The sequence below is a fragment of the Scyliorhinus canicula genome, chromosome 19 (assembly GCF_902713615.1).
Source record: "Scyliorhinus canicula chromosome 19, sScyCan1.1, whole genome shotgun sequence".
In the NCBI taxonomy this organism is placed as follows: domain Eukaryota; kingdom Metazoa; phylum Chordata; class Chondrichthyes; order Carcharhiniformes; family Scyliorhinidae; genus Scyliorhinus; species Scyliorhinus canicula.
In genome coordinates, this window is record NC_052164.1 from 106648738 (window position 1) to 106673128 (window position 24391).

A 24391-nucleotide genomic window follows, 5' to 3' on the forward strand; every position below is an offset into this window, starting at 1 on the left:
CCGCCGTCATCTAGGCACACGGTGCCCACCGTTGGGACAGCCTCAGGACGTCACCTGAAGGCCCTCCTCTGATGCTCCGCCCTCGATGGGCCAAGTTGCCGACGGCACGACTGACTCATGATCCCAGTGGTCGGGAACCCAGTGTGGTGGCTGCGGACTGTGTCCAGTGACGCCGCAGTGGGGCAGGAGCCGTGCCGCTGGCCAGGGTGTGGGGGGCTTCGGCGAGGGATGGGGGGATTGGTGGGGGATGGTGAGGGGGGGTTACAGGGTCTTGCAGGTCGGGTCCGCGCATGGCTGCCGCCATGTTGTACGGCACGACCGATGCAGATCATCACCGAGCTCATGCGCGACCACGGACCCGGCAATTCTCCGGCTGTTTATTTCGGGGAGCCCGAGAATTTTACATGTCGCGACTGCTACGTTAATCTGGATATAGCCTGAAAATCGGAGAACCCAGCTCTATATTTTCCAGGTGGAGATTATTTGCCATTCATTTGTGCTTGGGAATGGGAACAGGAATCCAGAGGCCATCACCTATCCTTTCCCATGCAAATTTATGGATGGCAAGGAATTCCCTCACAAATCCCGTTATCGAGCCGCCATTTTGGACACAGATTTCTTTCTGATTAAAAAACAGGTTAAAGGGATATGGGTGAGAGGTAGGGAGGTGGATTTGAGACCAGGAAGAGATCGGCCATGATCTGATTGAATGGCAAAGCAGGTTTGAGGGGCTGAATTACCGATTTCTGCTCCTAATTCCGATGTTCCTATTAAAACAAGTGTGCAGGTACAGCAGGCAGTAAAGAAGGCAAATGATATGTTGGCCTTCAAAGATAGGATTTGAGTACAGGAATAGAGATGCTTTACTGCAATTGATGGCCTTTGGTGAGGCCACGATTGGGGTATTGTCAGCAGTTTTGGTGTCCTTGGGCGAAATTCTCCCCTACCCGGTGGGGCGGGGGGTCCCGGCGTAGCGGAGTGGCGCCAACCACTCCGGTGTCGGGCCTCCCCAAAGGTGCGGAATTCTCTGCACCTTTAGGGGCAAAGCCCTCACATTGACCCTCACGCCGACTGGCGCCAAAATCGGCACTAGCGGCCTTTGACGCCCTGCCGCCTGGCGCCGGGGCTGGCCGAAAGGTCTTTGCCCGTTCGCGCATGCGCCGGGGGATTCTCTTCCGCCTCCGCCATGGTGGAGGCAGTGGCAGCGGCGGAAGAGAAAGAGTGCCCCCACAGCACTGGCCCGCCCGCCGATTGGTGGGCCCCGACCGCGGGCCTGGCCACCGTGGGGGCGCCCCCCGGGGTCCGATCGCCCCGCGCCCCCCCCAGGATCCCGGGGGCCCGCTCGTGTCGCCGATCCCACCGCCACCAGAGGTGGTTCAAACCACGGCGGTGGGAGAGGCCTCCCAGCGGCGGGACTTCGGCCCATTGTGGGCCGGAGAATCGCTGCAGGGGGCTCGCTGATCGGCATGGGGTGATTCCCGCCTCCGCCAATTCCCGGGTGGCGGATAATTTCTGCCACGGTGGGGGCGGGATTTTCTGCGGCCCCGGGCGATTCTCCGACCCTGCAGGGAGTCGGTGAATTTCGCCCCTATCTGAGGAAGGATGTTCTTGCTATGGAGGGAGTGCAGCGAATGTTTACCAGGATGATTCCTGGGATGGTGGGACTGTCATATGAGGAGAGACTAAATCGGTTAGAATTATATTCATTGGAGTTTAGAAGAGTGAGAGGGAATCTCATGGAAACTTACAAAATTCTAACAGGATTAGACAGGGTAGATTCAGAAAGAATGTTCCCGATGGTGGGGGAGTCCAGAACTAGGGACCATAGTTTGAGGATAAGGGGTAAACCTTTTAGGATTGAGGTGAGGAGGAATTTCTTCACCCAGAGAGTGGGGAATCTGTGGAATTCACTACCACAGAAAGTAGTTGAGGCCAAAACGTTGTGTAATTTCTAGAAGGAATTAGATATGGCTCTTGGGGCTAAAGGGATCAAGGGATCAGGGTATTGAACTTGATGATCAACCATAATCATATTGGATGGTGGAGCAGGCCCGAAGGGCTGAATGGCCTCCTCCTGCTTCTATTTTCTATATTTCTATGTCTGCACTGATACACACAGGCACACACAGCAAGAATCCAATGGATTTGCTTGACTAATCTACTTTACACACTTTCAATGATTGTTTCATTCAGTTCTAAGAATGTTTGAAATAACCACAATTCCTATTTTGACATTCAATGATATCCTTTGCTGTTCTTACATTCAGCTTTGGCACAGATCAGGCAGGCCATTGTCCTGTTGAAGAACTTCAAGATGCTAGCAATAGCCAAACTGATGTCCATGTTACTTGGGTGCAGATTTAATGTAGTGAACCTCAAATTCTGTAATTTAGGAATCTCTTCAGCAGCTACTTTAACATGAGGCACCTGCATTGAAGAGAAGAAAAGTTAGTTAGTGACACTTTCTAACTAATTATCCCTTGTACTCTGTACTATTCAGATTCCTCTACCTCGTACATTAGACAGACACAACTCATTTAAAACTGTCAATGGGTACCCCATTCAGGTGACAGAATGTTCCCATTTTCCAATTGTTTTTAACAAAAGAGAAAATGCTGGAAAATCTCAACAAGTCTGGCAGTATCTGTAGGGAGAGAAAAGAGCTAACGTTTCGAGTCCGATGACTCTGCCAAAAGATTTTCTCTTTTGTTTCAGGTTCCAGCATCCGCAGTAATTTGCTTTTATCCAATTGTTTTTAATGGATACTGGTTACACAGCCAATGTTGTTTTGAACTAAAAATCCCACTACATTTTACATTAGAATTATGCATTCTGGTTAAGGTTAAGCACGTGTACATACATTTGATAGGTTTTTAAATAAAGGGGTACCTTGACAAATACATGAATAGGATGGGAATAGAGGGATACGGACCCCGGAAGTGTAGAAGATTTTAGTTTAGACAGGCAGCATGGTCGGCACGGGCTTGGAGGGCCGAAGGGCCTGTTCCTGTGCTGTACTTTTCTTTGTTCTTTGTTCTTTGAAAACTAAGGGGGATTGGGGGGGGGCCTTCACAAAATGAAATGAGGAGGCTACTGGCCCAACATGTTCCCCTGAGGGTAATATAGGAAGGAGTAATAGGCCCAGAGATACATGGATGACCAGAATTATTCAGGATATGATGAGAAGGAAGCTGTTGAAATCCCTGAAGGTGATGACAAGTAAGCTGCTGGAGACCCAGACAACCCAGGGTGCAGCGATACTGGAGTTGCAGCAGCAGGCCTCTGAGCGTGAGGAGGTGGTTTCGGCCCTCGTGGGGAAGGTGGAGATACACGGGGCGCTTCATAAAAAGTGGCAAAATCGGTTCGAGGAGATGGAGCTTCGGTCACGGAGGAAGAACCTGCGGATCCTGGGCCTCGAGGAGGGGCTGGAGGGGTCGGACCTGCCGGCCTATGTGGCCGTGATGCTGAACTCGCTGGTGGGGGCAGGGATCCTTCCATCTGCCCCTGGAGCTGGAGGGGGCCCACAGAGTACTGGCCAGGAGGCCTAAGGTGAATGAACCCCCGCGGGCGGTGCTGGTGCGGTTCCATCGGTTCAGTGACCGGGAGTGTGTGCTGCGATGGGCCAAGAAGGTGAGGAGTAGCAAGTGGGAGAATTCGGTAGTGAGGATCTACCAGGACTGGAGTGCGGAGGTGGCTAAGCGGAGAGCCGGGTTCAACTGGACGAAGGCGGTGCTCCACGGAAAGCAGGTGAAGTTGGGCATGTTGCCGCCTGCGCGCCTGTGGGTCACCTACAAGGACCGACATCACTACTTTGAGTCCCCGGAGGAAGCGTGGGCCTTTGTGCAGGCTGAAAAGCTGGACTCAAACTAGAGATTGGGGGCTGTGGGAGTTTTTCTATTTCTGTATCACTGTTTATGCTGTAGCTGGTTATTCTGTTTGTTTCTGTTTTTTCTCTCGCTTTTGGACGATTTGGGTTATGGTTTTGTATTCTAAGGGGGGTATTGGGGTTTGTGGTTGATCTGTGTCTTTGTTTGTACGGAGTTGGTGGTTGGGTTGGGACTGCGGTTTGGGAGCTGCGTTGGTGGAGTGGGGCAGTGTGAAAGCGCGGGCTTTTCTCTGGTTTCCCGCGCTGCGGGACGAGGGGGGTGGAGCTGGTGGTGAGGGGCGTGGTTATTAGACCGGTTTTCCCGCGCTGAAGCAGTGCCCAGGAACTGATGCAGGGGAGGAGGGGGGACCTCATATCGGGAGGGGTCGGAGTTAGAGCGGGAGCTGCCGGGGTCAGCAGAGGTCAGCTGGCTCACGGGAGTACAGTGGAGGGAGAGTCGCGGCTAGGAGGGGTCCTAGCCTGGGGGGGGGGGGGGGGGGGATACCGGGTTGCTGCTGCATTGGCCAGGGAGGAGTTGGTGCGGGGTGAATGGGTGCTGGCCAGGGACGAGCAGACGATGGGTTGTGGCTAGTCGACGGGGGAGGGGGGGCGGGGTGCCCCCTGATCCGGCTGATTACGTGGAACGTGAGGGGGTTGAATGGGCTGGTTAAGCGGGCCCGGGTGTTTTCGCATCTGAAGGGGCTGAAGGCGGACGTGGCTATGCTCCAGGAGACCCACCTGAAGGTGGCGGACCAGGTCCGTCTGAGGAAGGGGTGGGTGGGGCAGGTTTTCCACTCAGGGCTCGACTCGAAGAACCGGGGGGTGGCGATCCTGGTGGGGAAGAGGGTGGTGTTTGAGGCATCTGAGGTTGTAGCTGATAGTGGCGGCAGATATGTGATGGTGAGCGGTAAGCTGCAGGGGGAGAGGGTGGTGTTGGTTAATGTGTACGCCCCAAATTGGGATGATGCTGGTTTCATGAGGCGTATGTTGGGCCGCATTCCTGGCCTGGAGGTGGGGGGCTTGATCATGGGGGGGGGGGGGACACTTCAATACGGTGCGGGATCCCCTACTGGATCGCTCTAGTTCAAGGACAGGCAGGAGGCCGGCGGCGGCCAAGGTGTTGAGGGGGTTTATGGACCAGATGGGAGGAGTGGATCCCTGGAGATTCAGGAGGCCGAGGGCTTGGGAGTACTCTTTTTTCTCCCATGTGCACAGGGTTTATTCCCGCATTGATTTCTTTGTTTTGAGCAGGGGATTGGCCCCGAGGGTGGAGGAGGCCGAGTATTCGGCTATTGTGATTTTGGACCATGCTCCCCATTGGGTGGATCTGGAGATGGGGGAGGTGCGGGACCAGCGCACGCTTTGGCGTCTGGACGTGGGGTTGTTGGCTGATGATGAGGTGTGTAGGAGGGTTTGGGGATGTATCGAGAGGTACCTCGAGGTCAATGATACTGGGGAGGTCCAGGTGAGGATGGTGTGGGAGGCTCTGAAGGCAGTGATTAGGGGGGAGCTGATCTCCATCCGAGCCCATAGGGAGAGGGGGGAGAGGAGGGAGAGGGAGAGACTGGTGGGGGAGCTGTTGAGTGTGGATAGGAGGTACGCGGAGGCCCCGGAGGAGGGATTACTGGGGGAGCAGCGTAGCTTGCAGGCCAAGTTTGATTTATTGACCACCAGAAAGGCGGAGACACAGTGGAGGAAGGCGCAGGGAGCGGTCTATGAGTATGGAGAGGAGGCGAGCAGGATGCTGGCGCATCAGCTTCGTAAGCGGGACGCGGCTAGGGAGATTGGTGGAGTGAAGGATAGAGATGGGAATGTGGTGCGGCAGGGGGCAGAGGTCAATGAGGTCTTTAGCGACTTCTATAGGGAACTGTACCGGTCGGAGCCGCCGGTGGTGGGGGGCGGAATGGAGAGTTTTTTGGACAGGCTGCGATTTCCAAGGGTGCAGGAGGAGCAGGTGGAGGGACTGGGGACGCCTATCGAGTTGGAGGAGCTGGTCAGTGGGATTGGCCACATGCAGTCGGGGAAGGCGCCGGGACCGGATGGGTTCCCGGTTGAATTTTATAAGAAATACGCGGATCTGCTGGGCCCCCTGTTGGTTAGGACCTTCAACGAGGCATGGGAGGGGGGTGTTTTGCCCCTGACGATGTCTCGGGTGCTAATTTCCCTGATCCTAAAGCATGGTAAGGACCCCTTGCAGTGCGGATCACACAGGCCAATTTCACTGCTCAATGTAGACGCCAAATTGCTGGCGAAGATCTTGGCCACTAGAATAGAGGACTGGATGCCGGGGGTGGTACATGAAGATCAGATGGGTTTTGTGAAGGGGAGGCAGCTGAACACTAACGTGCGAAGGCTGCTAAATGTGATAATGATGCCGGCAGCAGAAGGAGAGGCGGAGATTGTGGTGGCATTGGATGTGGAGAAGGCCTTTGACAGGGTTGAGTGGGGGTACTTGTGGGAGGTGTTGGAGAGGTTCGGGTTTGGGGTGGGGTTTATTAAATGGGTGAGGTTGCTGTACGAGGCCCCGATGGCGAGTGTAGCGACAAATGGGAGGAGGTCCGAGTACTTCAGGCTCCACCGTGGGACGAGGCAAGGGTGCCCCCTGTCCCCCTTGCTTTTTGCGTTGGCAATTGAGCCTCTTGCCATTGCTCTCAGGGAGTCGAGGAGGTGGAGGGGTTTGGTGCGAGGTGGGGAGGAGCACCGAGTGTCGCTTTATGCAGACGACTTGCTGCTGTCTGTAGCAGACCCGGTGGGGGGAATGCCGGAGGTGATGGAGATTCTTGCTGAGTTTGGGAGTTTCTCGGGCTATAAATTGAACCTGGGCAAGAGTGGGCTGTTTGTCGTACACCCGGGAGATCAGGAGGAGGGGATTGATAGGCTCCCGCTAAAGAGGGCAATGAGGAGTTTTAGGTACCTGGGGGTTCAGGTGGCTAGGAGCTGGGGGACTCTGCACAAGCTCAATTTTACTAGGTTGGTGGAGCAGATGGAGGAGGAATTTAAAAGGTGGGACATGCTGCTGTTGTCATTGGCGGGTAGAGTACAGTCCGTTAAAATGATGGTGCTCCCGAGGTTTTTGTTTTTGTTTCAGTGCCTCCCCATTTTCGTTCCGAGGGCCTTTTTTAGGAGGGTGAACAGCAGCATTCTGGGATTTGTTTGGGCGCATGGGACTCCGAGGGTAAGGAGGGTCTTTTTGGAGCGGGGCAGGGATAGAGGGGGGCTGCCGCTGCCCAACCTCTCTGGGTACTATTGGGCGGCTAACGTCTCGATGGTACGCAAGTGGGTAACGGATGGGGAGGGGGCAGCATGGAAATGGATGGAGATGGCGTCCTGTGGAGGCACGAGCCTGAAGGCACTGGTAACGGCGCCGCTGCCGCTCCCTCCAATGAGGTACACTACGAGCCCGGTGGTGGCGGCTACCCTCAAAATTTGGGGGCAGTGGAGGCAACACAGGGGGGATGTGGGGGGCTCGGTGGAGGCCCCGCTGCGGGGGAACCACCGGTTTGTCCCAGGGAACATGGATGGCGGGTTCCTGGGGTGGCACAGGGCGGGCATAAGGAAGTTGGGAGACCTGTTTATTGATGGGAGGTTCGCGAGCCTTGGTGAACTGGAGGAGAAGTTTGAGCTCCCCCCCGGGGAATATGTTCAGGTACCTTCAGGTCAAGGCGTTTGCTAGGCGACAGGTGGAGGGGTTCCCTTTGCTGCCCCCGCGGGGGGTAAGGGATAGGGTGCTTTCGGGGGTGTGGGTCAGGGATGGGAAGGTGTCTGACATCTACCAGGCAATGCAGGAGGTGGGTGTGGCGTCAGCAGAGGAGCTGAAGGCTAAGTGGGAGGTGGAGCTGGGGGAACAGATTGAGGAGGGGACATGGGCGGAAGCCCTGGAGAGGGTGAACTCCTCCTCTTCATGTGCGAGGCTTAGTCTCATCCAGTTCAAGGTGCTGCACCGGGCCCACATGACTGGGACAAGGATGAGTAGGTTCTTTGGGGGCGAAGACATGTGCGTCAGTTGTTCGGGGAGCCCAGCGAACCATGCCCATATGTTCTGGGCATGCCTGGCACTGGAGGAGTTCTGGAAGGGGGTGGCGAGGACGGTGTCGAGGGTGGTGGGATCCAGGGTCAAGCCAGGATGGGGACTCACGATATTTGGGGTTGGGGTGGAGCCGAGAGTGCAGGAGGCGAAAGAGGCCGATGTCTTGGCCTTTGCGTCCCTAGTAGCCGGAGGATCTTGCTGCAGTGGAAAGATGCGAGACCTCCGAGCGTGGAGACCTGGATTAATGACATGGCGGGATTCATTCAGCTGGAGAGGGTCAAATTCGCCCTGAGGGGGTCGGTACAAGGGTTCTTTAGGAGGTGGCAGCCTTTCCTCGACTTTCTGGCTCAACGATAAGGTACTAGGTCAGGCAGCAGCAACAACCCGGGGGGGAGGGGGGAAAGGGGGGGTGGTTTTAGGGGGATAGTGTTTAAGTTAATTTGCTTATTGTTAATTTATTTTGTTGTTTATTGGGTTTGGGGGTGGGGTGGGGGGGTTTGTTATATGCATTGTTACGGGTGCCGGGGGGTGTTTATTATTATTGTTATTGTTATTATTGTTCTGTTGATATATATGTTTCAAAAAATTCCAATAAATATTATTATTTTTTTAAAAGTGGGCAAATCTCCAGTTCCGGATGAATTCTGTCCCAGGCTACTATGGAGGCGAGGGAGGAGATTTCAGGGGCTCTGACCCAAATTGTCAGAGGACCAGAGAACAGCTAATGTGGTCCCACTATTTAGGAAAAGTTGTAGACCTCACAGCGCCGAGGACAGCAGTTCGATCCCGGCCTCGGGTCACTGTCCATGTGGAGTTTGCACATTCTCATCGTGACTACGTGGGTCTCACCGCCACAACCCAAAAGATGTGCACAGTCAGTGGATTGGCCATGCTAAATTGCACCTTAATTGAAAAAGAAAATAATTGGGTACTCTAAATTTATAAAATTAAAAAAAAAGAAAGGTTGTAGAGACCAGCCAGGGAACTACTCATGTCAGTGGTAGTGAAACTATTGGAGAAAATTCTAAAGGAGAAAATCTATCCACACTTGGAGAAGCAAGGTTTGATCAAGGAGTCAGCATGGCTTTGTCAGAGGGAGGTCATGCCAAACAAACTTCATTGAATGTTTTGAGCATGTGACCAGGTGTGTAGATGAGGGTAGTACATTTGATGTAGTTTACATAGATTTCAGCAAAGCCTTTGACAACGCCCCATATGGGAGACTTATAAAGAAGGCAACATGGGATACAGGGGAACTTGATAAGGCGGATTCAAAATTGGCTTAGCCATAGGATACAGAGGGTGATGCCAGACGGTTGCTTTAGTGACTGGAAGCCAGTGTCCAGTGACGTACCACAGGGATCTGTGCTGGGTCCTCTATTGTTTGTAATTTATATAAACGACATAGATAACTATCCACAATCAGTTAGTCTGTGGATGACACAAGGATTGGCCGGTTGGTTAACAGTGAGGTTGAGTGTCTTGGGTTACAGGGAGATACAGACGGGATGGTCACATGGGCAGAAAAGTGGCAGATGGAATTTAACCCTGAAAAGTGTGAGGTGATACACTTTGGAAGGAGCAATTTGACAAGGAAGCATTCAATGAAAGGTCTGACACTGGGAAGTTCAGGGTGACAAAGGGACATTATTGTGTTTGTCCATAGATCTCTGAAGGCAGAGTGCAGGTTAATAGGGGGTGAAAAAGGCATATGGGACCCTTGCCTTTATCAATCAAGGCATAGTTTACAAAAGCAGGGAGGTCAGATTGGAGAAGTTTGGTAAGGCCACAGCTGAAGTACTGTGAGCAATTTTGGTCGCCAATGAGAGGAAGGAGGTGATTGCTCTGGAGGGGGTGCAGAGGCCTTTTACCGGGATTTTGACTGGGATGGAACATTTAAGTTATGAAGAGGGGTTGGATAGGCTTACATTGTTTTCGCTGGAGCAGGAAAGGCTGAGGGGAGACCTGATCGAGGTGTACAAGATTATGAGGGGAAAGGAAATTGTAGCCACCTGGGGTGGCCACGTCCCGATTACAAAATGGACACTTGCTGAGAATGAAGGGAAAATTGGACAATGCTAAGAAAGCAGGCAAGTGCAAGGTTTGTCTGTGGATTGGAGTTTGCAGCTCCCAGACAAGACCGATACTGCAAAGCCATTAGCATACTAATGAGCCATCTCCGGGGACAAAAGAGAAACATTTAAGCAAACGATACTAAAGCAGACACCCCGGCACCGGAGGAGACGAAAACAAAGGCAGGCCAACGGCCACCTAGGGCCCGCCCAGCAATCAGACAGCCACCCCTTTATTGGAGAAAATCAATACCGATGATTAGGATTCGGTCCAATTAATTGGGGCCAAGTTCAAGGCCTGCCCAAAAGCGCACGAAGCCCCCTTTGGGGTATAAGAAGAAGCCCCCAAGCAAGAATCGTTCTTCTTGGCCTTGGCTCTCAGCAGCGAGAGACCTGCCTAGCAGCTGCACCAGACAAGTAAGTCCAAAGTCAATGCACGCTACGAGATAGACGCTCCTAGCTACTATTCCGTACAAGTTCGATGCCAGCAGCCTCAGAACCGGACGATGGCCATTGTTCCTCTGACTGAGTGGGCGCCCGAAGCTAAGTATAGGCTTTTTAGTAGCAGTGATAGTTTAGTTGGTAGAGTTTGTGCATGAGTATAATTGACTGTGTGTAAATAAATGAATATTGATTTTGAACTTACTAACTGGTGTATCAAGTCTTTAATCAGTATTCGGTTTTGAACCTTGTGCGGTATCGAAAAGATACCTGCCGACTCTTGAGCAAACATAATTAGAATTAAGGACGGCGACCATATTAACCGTCATAAACAGCCAATTAAGAGAGACCATAACGAGCAACATTTACTGGCGACTCTGGTGGGACTCAACTTAGAAGTGGCCCCACCACTCCGAGAGAACCCAAAATTCGAATTAGAAATCCAATTGGAAACAGAAAAACCACAAGTGTTTAAGCAATACTGAACAAGCCTCCAGAATTCGGAAGTATGTTAATGCATGCGTACTAACAGGGATATAAGTTAAACCTGAGAGATTTTGTTGTGTAAAACTGTCGGGAGTTTTGTAGGCCGGAAATTAGCGTAAGCCATACCCGTGTCTACATCACCGCTTTATCATCATCTGTTTCAAATTTAGTAGAGGACCCAGAGATAGGAAAGATGGCAATGAAGGCAACAGAACGCCTTATGAACCCCCAGGAATTTGAGGTCGCAGCGACCAGTAGAGTAGGTCAGTGTCCCGTTTGGGAAGAAGAAATCAGGAAATATGTCAAAGGGAAAGGATGGCCCCTTTGGGGTGAATTCTGTGCTTGGGGATTTTCGTATTTGGGGTGCCCTTTTAAAAAAATCTTAACATCATGAGATCCACCCCTTAACTTTTTCTAAGAGTCCCTGACAATATGGCAGAGAAGCTGCCATTTGAGCCGACGCCTTCGATGCTGTTTTACCTGTCTGTGCCATTTGCCAAAAGATAAGGGGGCAGGATTCTCACAACGGGCGGCAAAGTGCCAACGCCGGAGTATAAATGGGAGTGTTTTACTCCAGCATCGGCGCCTGTTCCGGGACTCCATTCTACGGCCCACAGGGGGCTAGGATGGCGCTGGAGCGCCCTACGCTGCTCCAACTGCCGATCCCGGCCTGAACTCAGTGCCGTGGGGTCCGCGCATGCGCAGTGGCCTTCTTCCCCACGCCGGCCCCGACACCAAATGGCGCAGAGCTACAGGGGCAGGCACGGAGGAAAGTAGGCCGAGGGGCAGAGAAGCCTGATCAGTGGGCCCATATCGCGGGCCAGGCCACTACAGAGACATCACCCGGGGTTGGACCCCCTCCCACAGGCCGCCCCTGGACCCTTCAACGCCGAGGTCCCACCGGCTCACAGGATGTTAGAATGGTGCCAGCTGGACTCGGCTTTTGATGACGGCAGCTCGGGCCATCCGGGCCGGTGAATCGGCACGTCGGCCCATGCCAGAGAGTTGCCGTATACCCTGACCGTCGTCGTGCCAACCACGCCAGCGCCGATTCTCCGCACTGTGGAGAATTGTGTCCCAGCATCGGGGGCGGCATGGTGCGTTTTACGCGGCTCCGATTCTCCGACCTGGCGGGGGGGTCGGAGAATACTGCCCAAGAAAATTCCGCTAAATGTGCAATGGGGAAAAAGCAGGAGAATGACCCTGAGACATAGAACTGGTGTAGACACGATGGGCCGAATAGCCTCCTTCTGCGCCAAATTAGCTGTGATTTTGTAAACTTGAATTTATCCAAACTTGCTGCTCCAATTCGAAGTTGCAGCAAGTTTTATTCACTGATTTCTATTAACGCTGGTGTTGAGATCAACTTTTGTTTGGGCAAAGCCATCTACAGACATGGAGCAAAACCAAGGAAATCAAACTGAGGTACAGATTAGCTGTGATCTATTTGCATCAATGAAATGAAATGAAAATCCCTTATTGTCACGAGTAGGCTTCAATGAAGTTACTATGAAAAGCCCCTAGTCACCACATTCCGGCGCCTGTTCGGGGAGGCTGTTATGGGAATCGAACCGTGCTGCTGGCCTGCCTTGGTCTGCTTTCAAAGCCAGCGATTTAGCCCAGTGTGCTAAACAGCCCCTGTGACCAACAGTACTGGGAATTATGAATTTATTATAAGTATCAGCGTTACCTCCTTCTCACCGCAGATGTGGCTGATAATAGAGGCAGATGCTGGACTTGAAGATGGACCCAAGATTGCCACAACCCCCTTTGGCAGAATCTGACAAGCTGCAACAAAGAGAAATTTCAATTAAAAGTTAGTCACCCTGGTAGCAAAGGGCTGTACAATCATGATTCTGCCCCTGCCCGCGCCACCAATCCCACCGGTCAGGTAGGTGGTTTAATCCACGCCGGCGGGAGAGGCTTGTCAGCGGCGGGACTTCGGCCCATCGCGGGCCGGAGAATTGCCACGGGGGGCCCACCGACCGGCGCGTCGCGATTCCCGCCCCTGACGAATCTCGGGTGGCGGAGAATTCGGGACACGGCGGGGGCGGGATTGATGCCTGCCCTGGGCGATTCTCCGACCCGGCGGGGGGTCAGAGAATCCCGCCCCAGGTTCTGGGTAACAACTAGATGTGAAATTCCATGTGGCCAGCTGCATGGGTTAAATTTTCATTTGGATTTCCTGGAGGCTGGATTGTGGCAGGCAAGCTCACATTCTTCTGCTACCAGCTGCCGCGCCAATTTGTCGCCATGATCCCGCCTCCAAGTTATTTTCATTTAGGCTAGAATGGAGGGTTATGACTACCTTTCCACTGAGGGAAGCTGAGTCCGCAGCCGCCACACCGAGTTTCCGATGGGTGAGACCACACGCGACCGACGCTATCGGGAACTTGGCCGGTCGGGAACTTTGATTCTCTGGCCGATCAGCAAATGTGATTTTGCCATCAGCAACCGGAGAATCCAGTCCTTGGGCGCGATCGAGTGTCCTCGTCCCGCCCGCCACGGTGATACGCCGAGGCCGTTAAATCTCACGAGAACGCCTCACAAGATGTCACAATCTGGACCTTGCCCTCACTCAGCAAGATCCAGATTGACATATTTAAATGAGCCATTAGGCCAATACTCCCGAAGCCCGGGTACGAACGCTAGAGCCTGGGAGGCCTCGCCATGGCACCGATTAGCACTGGTTCACACAAACGTGGACCAGGCATAATGGCACCTGGAGGTCTTCCAGGCCATCAGAGTACCCCAAGTGGTCGGACTATGGGCAGGGTGGTACCCTCGCACTCCCGCTGCCACCTGGGTACCTTGGCACTGCCATCCGATCACACTGGAAGTGCCACTTGCCAGGGTGCCTGAGTGCCAGGTTGCCTATGCCAGGGATCAGGCCTAGGGGTGCCCTGCCCTTATGAAGTGGAGTGAGGGTGGGCTCGAGGACCCCCCACCAGTTAAATTGGGGTTTTGATGGGATCTGGAGGCCGGTGTGGGGAGAAAGGGGGATCGAGAGATCGGGGTGGAATTTAAAAATGGTGCCCCGATCTCTTCCTGCACTGAGTCTGGTTTGATAGCGGGGTTGTTCTCAGCCCTGCAAGCATTGAGAAACACCCGGCTAAACACGGGCAAGGCTGGCAGGAGGATGGAACCCTGGATCACAAAACATATTGAGGTTTTAGCCAGGAAAAAGGAGGCATAACTCAGGTACAAGAAGCTGGAATCAAGGGATTCTCTGGAGGTGTACAGGGGATACAGGAGTATACTCAGCCGTACCAGCCTCCCCGGACAGGCACCAGAATGTGGCGACTAGGGGCTTTTCATAGTAACTTCATTGAAGCCTACTCGTGACAATAAGCGATTTTCATTTCATTTCAAGGAGGAAATTAGGAGGGCAAAAAGGGGGCATGGGTAGTTTTGGCCGAGAGGGTTAAGCTGAATCCAAAGAGATTCTTTAAGTGTATTAAAGGAAAAAGAATAACTAGAAAGAGAATAGGATCCCTCAAGGACCAAAATGGACACATATGTGTGGAACCGCAGGAGACAGGCTACTCAATGAATATTTCTCCTCTGTGTTTACCGTGGAGAAAGACATGAAGACTTGAGAACCTGGGAAGGTTAGTGGCGATATATTGGGGACAGTTTTGCATTGCAGCAGAGGAGTTGATGGACGTCTTAAAATGTATGAAGGTGGATAAATCTCCTGGCCCTGAGCAGGTATAGAACATAGAACAGTACAGCACAGAACAGGCCCTTCGGCCCTCGATGTTGTGCCGAGCATTGTCCGAAACCAAGATCAAGCTTTCCCACTCCCTGCCATTCTGGTGTGCTCCATGTGCCTATCCAAAGCCGCTTGAAAGTTCCTAGTGTCCGACTCCACTATCACAGCAGGCAGTCCATTCCACACCCTAACCACTCTCTGAGTAAAGAACCTACCTCGGGCATCCCTCCTATATCTCCCACCCTGAATCTTATAGTTATGCCCCCTTGTAACAGCTACATCCACCCGAGGAAATAGTCTCTGAACATCCACTCTATCTATCCCCCTCATCATCTTATAAACCTCTATTAAATCGTCTCTCATCCTCCCCCGCTGCAAAGAGAAAAGCCCGAGCTCCCTCAACCTTTCCTCATAAGACCTATCCTGCAAACCATGCAGCATCCTGGTAAATCTCCTTGGCACCCTTTCCAATGCTTCCACATCCTTCCTATAGTGAGGTGACCAGAACTGCGCACACTACTCCAAATATGGTCTCACCAGGGTCATGTACAGTTGCAGCATAACCCCGCGGCTCTTAAACTCAAGCCCCCTGTTAATAAACGCTAACGCACTATAAGCCTTCTTCACAGCTCTATCCAGAGATCTGTGGACATGAACCCCAAGATCTCTGTTCCTCCACATTCCTCAGAACCCTGCCGTTGACCCTGTAATCCGCATTCAAATTTTTTCTACCAAAATGTATCACCTCGCACTTTTCAGGGTTAAACTCCATCTGCCATTTTTCGGCCCAGCTCTGCATCCTATCAATGTCTCTTTGTAGCGTACAACAGCCCTCCACCTCATCCACTACTCCACCAATCTTGGTGTCATCAGTAAATTTACTGACCCACCCTTCAGCCCCCTCCTCCAAGTCATTGATAAAAATCACAAATAGCAGCACTGATCCCTGTGGTATATCCAAGAACACTGTGAAGCGAGAGAGGAAATTGCGGGAGCCCTGGCTGAGATATTTGCATCATCGTTAGCCACAGGTGAGGTATCAGAAGACTGGAGGGTAGCAAATGTTTTGCCCTTATCGAAGAAGAGCTGCAAAGAAAAACTTGGGAATAATGGACCGGTAAGCCTAACACCTGTAGTGGGTACATTACTGGAGAGGATTCTGAGGGATAAGATATCCAGGTATTTGAAAAGACAGGGGCGGTATTCTCTTCCCCCCCCCAACCCCCCCCCGCGCAAATCGAACCACACCGCCCCGACCACCGCACGCGATTCTCCCACCCCCCCGAAACCAGCGCCGCGCGAATTACACCGGGCCGCTCGGAGAATCGCCGCAAACGGCGAGCAGTGATTCTCTGGCCCAGATAGGCCAAGCGGCCGGCGAAAAAAATGACAGTCCCGCCAGCGCCATCCACACCTGGTCGCTGCCGGCAGGTACTCGTCGCGAAGGCTTGGGGGTGCAGCCTGTGGTGGGGGGGGGGAGGGGGGCTCCTTCACCGGGGGGGCCTCCGAAGGGGTCTGACCCGCGATCGGGGCCCACCGATCAGTGGGCCGGCCCATTGCTGTTTGTTATCGATATCAATGATTTTAATGAGAATTTACAAGGCATGATCGGTAGTTTTGCAGATGACACTAAAATAGGTGGTATTGTAGAGAGTGAGGAAGGTTATCAAAAATTGCAGCAGGACCTTAATCAGCTGGGGAAGTGGGCCGAGAAATGGCAAATGGAGTTCAATACAGATAAGTGCGAGGTGTTGCATTTTGGAAAGTCAAATCAGGTGTACAGGGAATACATCATGCCATTATTTACTTTGTACAACATCACAGTAGGACTTTCACGGTGAATAGTAGGATCTTTGGGAGTATCGTGGAACAGAGGGACCTTGGAGTTCAGGTGCACAGTTCTCTAAAGGTGCAGTCACAGGTAGATAGTAAGAAGTCTTACAACACCAGGTTAAAGTCCAACAGGTTTGTTTCAAACACGAGCTTTCGGAGCACGGCTCCTTCTTCAGGTGAATGGAAAGGCTTGTTCCAGAAATGTTTATATAGACACAGTCAGAGATGCCCCGGAATGCGAGCACCTGCAGGCAATCAAATCATCAAAGATGCAGAGAGAGAGGTAACTCCAGGTTAAAGAGGTGTGAATTGTCCCAAGCCAGTTCAGTCGGTAGGCCTCTGCAAGTCCAGGCTTGTTGGTGGGGGCCGAATGTAATGCGACATGAATCCCAGATCCCGGTTGAGTCCGCATTCATGCGTGCGGAACTTAGCTATAAGTTTTTGCTCAGCAATTTTGCGTTGTCGCGTCTCCTGAAGGCCTCCTTGTAGAATGCTGACCCGGAGATCAGAGGCTGAATGTCCTTGACTGCTGAAGTGTTCCCCAACTGGAAGGGAACAGTCCTGCCTGTTGATAGTCGCACGATGCCCGTTTATTCGTTGTCGCAGTGTCTGCATGGTCTCGCCAATGTACCACGCTTCGGGACATCCTTTCCTGCAGCGTATGAGGTAGACTACATTGGTCGAGTCGCACGAGTATGCGCCGCGTACCATCCCATAAGTTCCATCCCACCATCAAACTCACCATGGACTATTCTCCAAATTCAGTTCCATTCTTGGACACACTCGTCTCCATCAAGGACGGTCACCTCAGCACCTCGCTTTACCGCAAGCCCACAGATAATCTCACGATGCTCCACTTCTCCAGCTTTCACCCGAAACACATTAAAGAAGCCATCCCCTATGGACAAGCCCTCCGTATACACAGGATCTGCTCAGACGAGGAGGAGCGCAACAGACACCTACAGATGCTGAAAGATGCCCTCGTACGAACGGGATATGGCGCTCGACTCATTGATCGACAGTTCCACCGCGCCACAGCAAAAAACCGCACCGACCTCCTCAGAAGACAAACACGGGACACCACTGACAGAGTACCCTTCGTCGTCCAGTACTTTCCTGGGGCGGAGAAACTACGACATCTTCTTCGCAGCCTCCAACACATCATCAGCGAGGATGGACATCTTGCCAAGGTCATCCCCACACCCCCACTACTGGCCTTCAAACAACCGCGCAACCTCAAACAAACCATTGTTTGCAGCAAATTACCCAGCCTTCAGAACAGCAACCACAACACCACAAAACCCAGCCAGGGTAATCTCTGCAAGACATGCCAGATCATCGACATGGACACCACCATTACACGTGGAAACACCACCCACCAGGTACGCGGCGCATACTCGTGCGACTCGACCAATGTAGTCTACCTCATACGCTGCAGGAAAGGATGTCCCGAAGCGTGGTACATTGGCGAGACCATGCAGACGCTGCGACAACGAATAAACGGGCATCGTGGGACTATCAACAGGCAGGACTGTTCCCTTCCAGTTGGGGAACACTTCAGCAGTCAAGGACATTCAGCCTCTGATCTCCGGGTCAGCATTCTACAAGGAGGCCTTCAGGAGACGCGACAACGCAAAATTGCTGAGCAAAAACTTATAGCTAAGTTCCGCACGCATGAATGCGGACTCAACCGGGATCTGGGATTCATGTCGCATTACATTCGGCCCCCACCAACAAGCCTGGACTTGCAGAGGCCTACCGACTGAACTGGCTTGGGACAATTCACACCTCTTTAACCTGGAGTTACCTCTCTCTCTGCATCTTTGATGATTTGATTGCCTGCAGGTGCTCGCATTCCGGGGCATCTCTGACTGTGTCTATATAAACATTTCTGGAACAAGCCTTTCCATTCACCTGAAGAAGGAGCCGTGCTCCGAAAGCTCGTGTTTGAAACAAACCTGTTGGACTTTAACCTGGTGTTGTAAGACTTCTTACTGTGCTCACCCCAGTCCAACGCCGGCATCTCCACATCACAGGTAGATAGGGCAGTGAAGAAGGCTTTTGGATGCTGGCCTTCATCAGTCAGGGCATTGAGGATAGAAATTGGGAAGTTATGTTGCAGTTGTACAGGACGTTGGTGAGGCCGCAACTGGAGTATTGTGTTCAGTGTTGGTCGCCGTGCAATAGGAAAGATGTTATTAAACTTTAGAGAGTGCAGGAGGGATTGACAAGGATGTTGCCAGGACTCAAGGGACTGAGTTATAGGGAGTGATTGGACAGGCTAGAACTTTTTCCTTTGGGGCGTAGGAGACTGATCTTATAGAGGTGACTAAGACCATGAGAGGCATGGATAGGGTGAATGCACTCAGTCTTTTTCTCAAGGTTCTGGAATCAAGAACTAGAGGGCATAGGTTTAAGTTAAGAGGGGAAAGAATTAATAGGAACCTGAGGAGCAACGTTTTTACATAGAGCGCAATGAGTTGCCGGAGTGGGTGAGGCAGGGACATTGACAACATTAGAAAAGCATTTGGACAGATACATAGATAGGAAAGGTTTCGAGGGATATGGGCCAAATGCAGGCAAATGAGGTTAGCTGAAATGGGCTTTTTGGTTGTCATGGATCAGTTTAGTCCAAAGGACCTGTCTCCGTGCCGTAAATTCTATGATTCTACGAAACACAGCCATTAAAGGGACTCTTTTTCCAGTTAAATCGTGTCCTTTATACTAATTATGCTCAAGGCCAAAATAATCCAATCCCAAGAACTTCAGTCAAAAGAGTTATTGGGCGGGATTCTCCCCTACCCGGCGGGGTGGGCCGTACCGGTGCCAAGGAGTGGCGTGAACCACTCCGGCGTCGGGCCGCCCCAAAGGGTGCTGAATCCGCCGCACCTTCAGGGGCTAGGCTGGCGACGGCGGGGTTGGCGATGTGCCAGCCGGCGCGGAAGGGCCTCCGCCGGCCGCGCGAGTTGGCGCATGCGCGGGAGCACCAGCGTGTGCTGGAGTCATCCCAGCGCATGTACAGGGGGTTTTTCTCCGCGCCGGCCATGGTTGAGGTTGACAGCAGCCGGCGCGGAGGGAAAGAGTGCCCCCACGGCACAGGCCCGTCCGCGGATCGGTGGGCCCTGATCGTGGGCCAGGCCACCGTATCCCATGCAGATGAGCCTACCGTTGGGAACCTTACTGTTGTGCATTTCCCTGAGAACATTTGTTCCCAATTTACGCTCCTCGGCTCTTGTCTAATAGCAATATAATTTCCCTCCCCCAATTAAATACCTTCCCATACTGTCTGTTCCTATCCCTCTCCATGACTATGGTAAAGGTCAAGGAGTTATGGTCACTGTCACCGAAATGCTCTCCCACGGAGACATCTGACACCTGGCCTGGTTCGTTGCCGAGCACCAAGTGGCCTCCCCCCCAGTCGGCCTATCTACATATTGAGTCAGGAATCCTTCCTGTACACACCTGACAAAATCTGCCCCATCCAAACCATTTGCACTAAGGAGGTTCCAGTTAATATTAGGGAAGCCGAAGTCTCCCATGACAACAACTCTGTTACTTCTGCTCCTTTCTAAGATCTGCCGCCCAATCTGTTCCTCTATCTCTCTGCTGCTACTGGGGGGTCTATAGAAAACTCCCAATAAAGTGACTGCTCCTTTCTTGTTTCTGACTTCCACCCATACTGACTCAGTAGACAAACCCTCCTTGACTACCTCCTTTTCTGAAGCTGTGATACACTCTCTAATTAACAGTGTCACTTCCCTTCCTCTTTTACCTCCCTCTCTATTCTTCTTAAAACATCTAAACGCTGAAATATCTAACAACCATTCCTGCCCCTGCAAAATCCATGGGCGGGATTCTCTGACCCCCCCGACGGGTCGGAGAATCGCAGGGGGTCGGCGTTAATCCCGCCCCCGCAGTCCTACAAATTCTCCCGCCACCCAAAAAATTGCCCCGGCTTGAGTCACGCTGCCCACCTCGGAGAATGGCAGGGACCACGCGACTCAATGGGCCCCGGGGTTCCACAAATTCTCCGGCCCGCGATGGACCGAAATCCCGCCCGTTCTTTGCCAGTCCAGCCGGCATAAATTGGAGTAGGTCCCTTACCGGCGGGACCTGCAGCACCGGTGGCCTCCGGGGTTCTTGGGGGGGTGGGGGGGGGGATCTGGCCCCAGGAGGAGCCCCCACTGTGGCCTGGCTCACGATCGGGGCCCACCGATCCGCGGGTGAGCCTGTGCCGTGGGGGCACTGAATCCTTCCGCACCGGAGGCCGTGGTCCTCCACCATTCCCGGTGCGGAATCGGAGCCCTCTGCTCATGTGCGGGGATAACGCCAGCACACGCTGGCACTCCCGCGCATCCGCCGACTCACGCCGTCCGGCGGAGGCCCTTCGGCGCCGGTTGGCGTGGCGCCAAGCCCCTTTCCCACCAGCCGGCCGGGCACAAACCACTCCGGGGCGGGCCTAGCTCCTGAAAGTGCGGAGGATTCCGCACCTTTGGGGCGGCCCGACACCAGAGTGGTTCACGCCACTCCGTCCCGCTGGGACCCCTTGCCCCGCCGGGTAGGGGTGAATCCCACCCCATGTCTCTGCAATGGCCACAACATCGCAGTTCCAAGTACTGATCCATGCTCTAAGTTCATCTCCCTTATTCCTGACACTCCTTGCATTGAAACAGACACACTTTAACCCATTCCACTGAGTGCAACTTTGCCCTAACAACTGTCTATCCTTCCTCACAGACTTGCTGCATACTATATCTGTCCGTTCAACAGCTACCCTATGCTCTGATCCGTAGCTCTGGTTCCCATCCCCCTGCCAAACTACTTTAAACCCTCCCGAAGAGCTCTAGTAAACCTGCCACCCAGGATATTGCTGCCCCTCCAGTTTAGGTGCAATCCGTCCTTCATGTACAGGCCCCACCTTCCCCTGAAGGTATCCCAATGTTCTACATATCTGAAGCCTTCCCTCCTGCACCAGCCCTGTAGCCACACCCTAGGTTCAGGACAAGAGTAGCTGGGTTAGTCAGGGGAAGGATGGGAATGGGCAGACAGTGCAGGGGTCCCCTATGGCCGTTCCCCTTCAAAACAAGTATACCATTTTGGATGCTGTTGGGGGGAATGACCTACCAGGGGAAGGCCCCAGCGGCCAGGTCTCTAGTGCTGAGCATGGCTTTGTGGCTCAGAACGGAAGCGGGGAGAATAGAAAAGCGATAGTGATAGGAGACTCAATGGTTAGGGGAACGGATAGGAGATTCTGTGGTTGCGAATGAGACTCTCGGAAGGTATGTTGCCTCCCGGATGCCAGGGTCAGGGATGTCTTGGATCGAGTCTGCAGGATTCTTAAGGGGGAGGGGTAGCAACCAGAAGTCGTGGTGCACATTAGCACCAGTGACATAGCTAAGAAAGGGGATGAGGATCTAAAAAGTTGATTTTAAAAAGAAGAGCAAAGACATTATCATCAGTGTTCTGGCCAATGTTTATCTCTCAATCAACTTACCTTAAACAGACGATCGAGTCATTATCATATTGTGGAAACTTGCTGTGTGTAAATTGGCTGCTGTATTTTTATATCACAGCAGGTATTGTGGTTCAACCAAGTATTTAATTGGCTGTAAAGCAGTTTGAGATGTCCAAGCAGCCATGAAAAGTGTTATAAATGCAAGTCTTTATTTTTGTTTATGTGTAACAGACATACTTTTACAAAATGTAAAGCATTGTGAATGAATAAATAAAATATGACCCTTTATTAGCTTTAATACGATCCAGTCAAATAACACTTTACTATTTATGTGAAATTAGATTCCACTTGCGACTAATTATAACTGCTGGAGCAAAAAGCATTTCAGAGACTAGCAATCAGGAAAGCAAATGATATGAGGTATGAACCCCAAAGGGGGTTGAACATACATTGTATTAGATTCGCCTCCTACACCCTGCAATACGGACTCCCCAGGTGATTAGGGGGTGGAGCTTCCTCCAAATCAGAGGATCCCCCACAGGATATAAACCCCGGCCTGGGATCAGGTTGGGGAAGAGGACCGAGAGTGAGGGAGAGAGGGACACAGTGAGAGAGTTTTGTATTGAGTATAGAATAAACCTAGTTGTAAACTAGCTGACTGGCTATGCATGAAGTCTTTACCTTTGCTCACAACAATATGTTAGTCTTTATTTGCAGGGGACTGGAGTACAGAGATAAGGAAATCTTGCTCTAGTTGAATATCACCTCAATGTGACTGCACCTGGAGTACTGAATGCACTTTTGGTCTCTAAGAAAGATATATTGACCATAGAGGGAGTCAACAAAGGTTTCCTAGATTTATCCCGATTGCGCAATTTCAAGGAATTAGATACAGAAAAAGGGATCAAGGGATATGGGGGGAAGGCGGGATCAGGATATTGAACTTGATGATCAGCCATGATCATAATGAATAGCGGAGCAGGCTCGAAGGGCTGAATGGCCTCCTCCTGCTTCTATTGTCTATGTTTCTATGAATGGCGTGACTGTCATATGACAGAAGACTGAGGCGACTGAGCATTTATTGGCTGGAGTTTAGAAGAATGAGTGATGATCTCACTGAAGGGTAATTATAAAAAACGGGCTCGACAGGTTAGATGCAGAAGCATGTCTCCCTGGGGGGAACATGAAACAGATGACACAGAAACAGATAGACCATTTAGGATCAAGGTGAGGAGGAACCACTGCTGCTTCACGGCGCTGAGGTCCCAGGTTCGATCCCGGCTCTGGGTCACTGCCTTTGTGGAGTTTGCACATTCTCCCCGTGTCTGCGTGGGTTTCGCCCCCACAACCCAAAGATGTGCAGGGTAGGTGGATTGGCCTACCACCTAATTGGAAAAAATGAATTGGGTATTCTAAATTTATTTTAAAAAAAGATGAGGAGGAACCTCTTCAGTCAGAGGGTGGGAAATGTTTGGAATTCTTTACTCCAGAAGCTGTGGAGACTCAGCCACTGAATATGTTCAAAGCAGAGGTTGATATATTTCTAGATATCAATAACATTAGGCAATAAGGGATAGTACTGCCAGATGGTGTTGAGCTAGAAGTTCAACCATGATCTGGTTAAATAGCTCAACTGACTCAAGGGCTCGAAGGCCTCTTCCTGAAACCGCGTACCTATATTCTTATATTCTATTCTATATTCTATTCTATATTCTATTCTATATTCTATTCTATATTCTATTCTATATTCTATTCTATATTCTATTCTATATTCTATTCTATATTCTATTCTATTTTCTATTCTATATTCTATTCTATATTATATATTCTATTCTATATTCTATTCTATATTCTATATTCTATTCTATATTCTATATTCTATTCTATATTCTATTCTATATTCTATATTCTATTCTATATTCTATATTCTATTCTATATTCTATTCTATATTCTATTCTATATTATATATTCTATTCTATATTCTATTCTATATTCTATATTCTATATTCTATTCTATATTCTATATTCTATATTCTATATTCTATTCTATATTCTATTCTATATTCTATATTCTATTCTATATTCTATATTCTATATTCTATATTCTATATTCTATTCTATATTCTATTCTATATTCTATTCTATATTCTATATTCTATATTCTATTCTATATTCTATTCTATTCTATATTCTATTCTATATTCTATTCTATATTATATATTCTATTCTATATTCTATTCTATATTCTATATTCTATATTCTATTCTATATTCTATATTCTATATTCTATATTCTATTCTATATTCTATTCTATATTCTATATTCTATTCTATATTCTATATTCTATTCTATATTCTATTCTATATTATATATTCTATTCTATATTCTATTCTATATTCTATATTCTATTCTATATTATATATTCTATTCTATATTCTATTCTATATTCTATTCTATATTATATATTCTATTCTATATTCTATTCTATATTATATA

At 50.9% G+C, this 24391-nt stretch overlaps 1 protein-coding gene across 1 annotated transcript in view; it reads right to left on the reverse strand.

Annotated features, from left to right (window-relative positions):
* Positions 1–24391, reverse strand: part of grik4 (glutamate receptor, ionotropic, kainate 4) — a 229077-nt gene that overhangs the window by 185306 nt on the left and 19380 nt on the right. The window contains exons 5-6 of the mRNA XM_038778816.1: positions 12582–12679; positions 2262–2427 (exon numbers count right to left, since the gene is read on the reverse strand). Coding sequence (XP_038634744.1) covers positions 2262–2427; positions 12582–12679 — 264 coding nt within the window. The remainder of the gene's footprint in view (positions 1–2261; positions 2428–12581; positions 12680–24391) is intronic.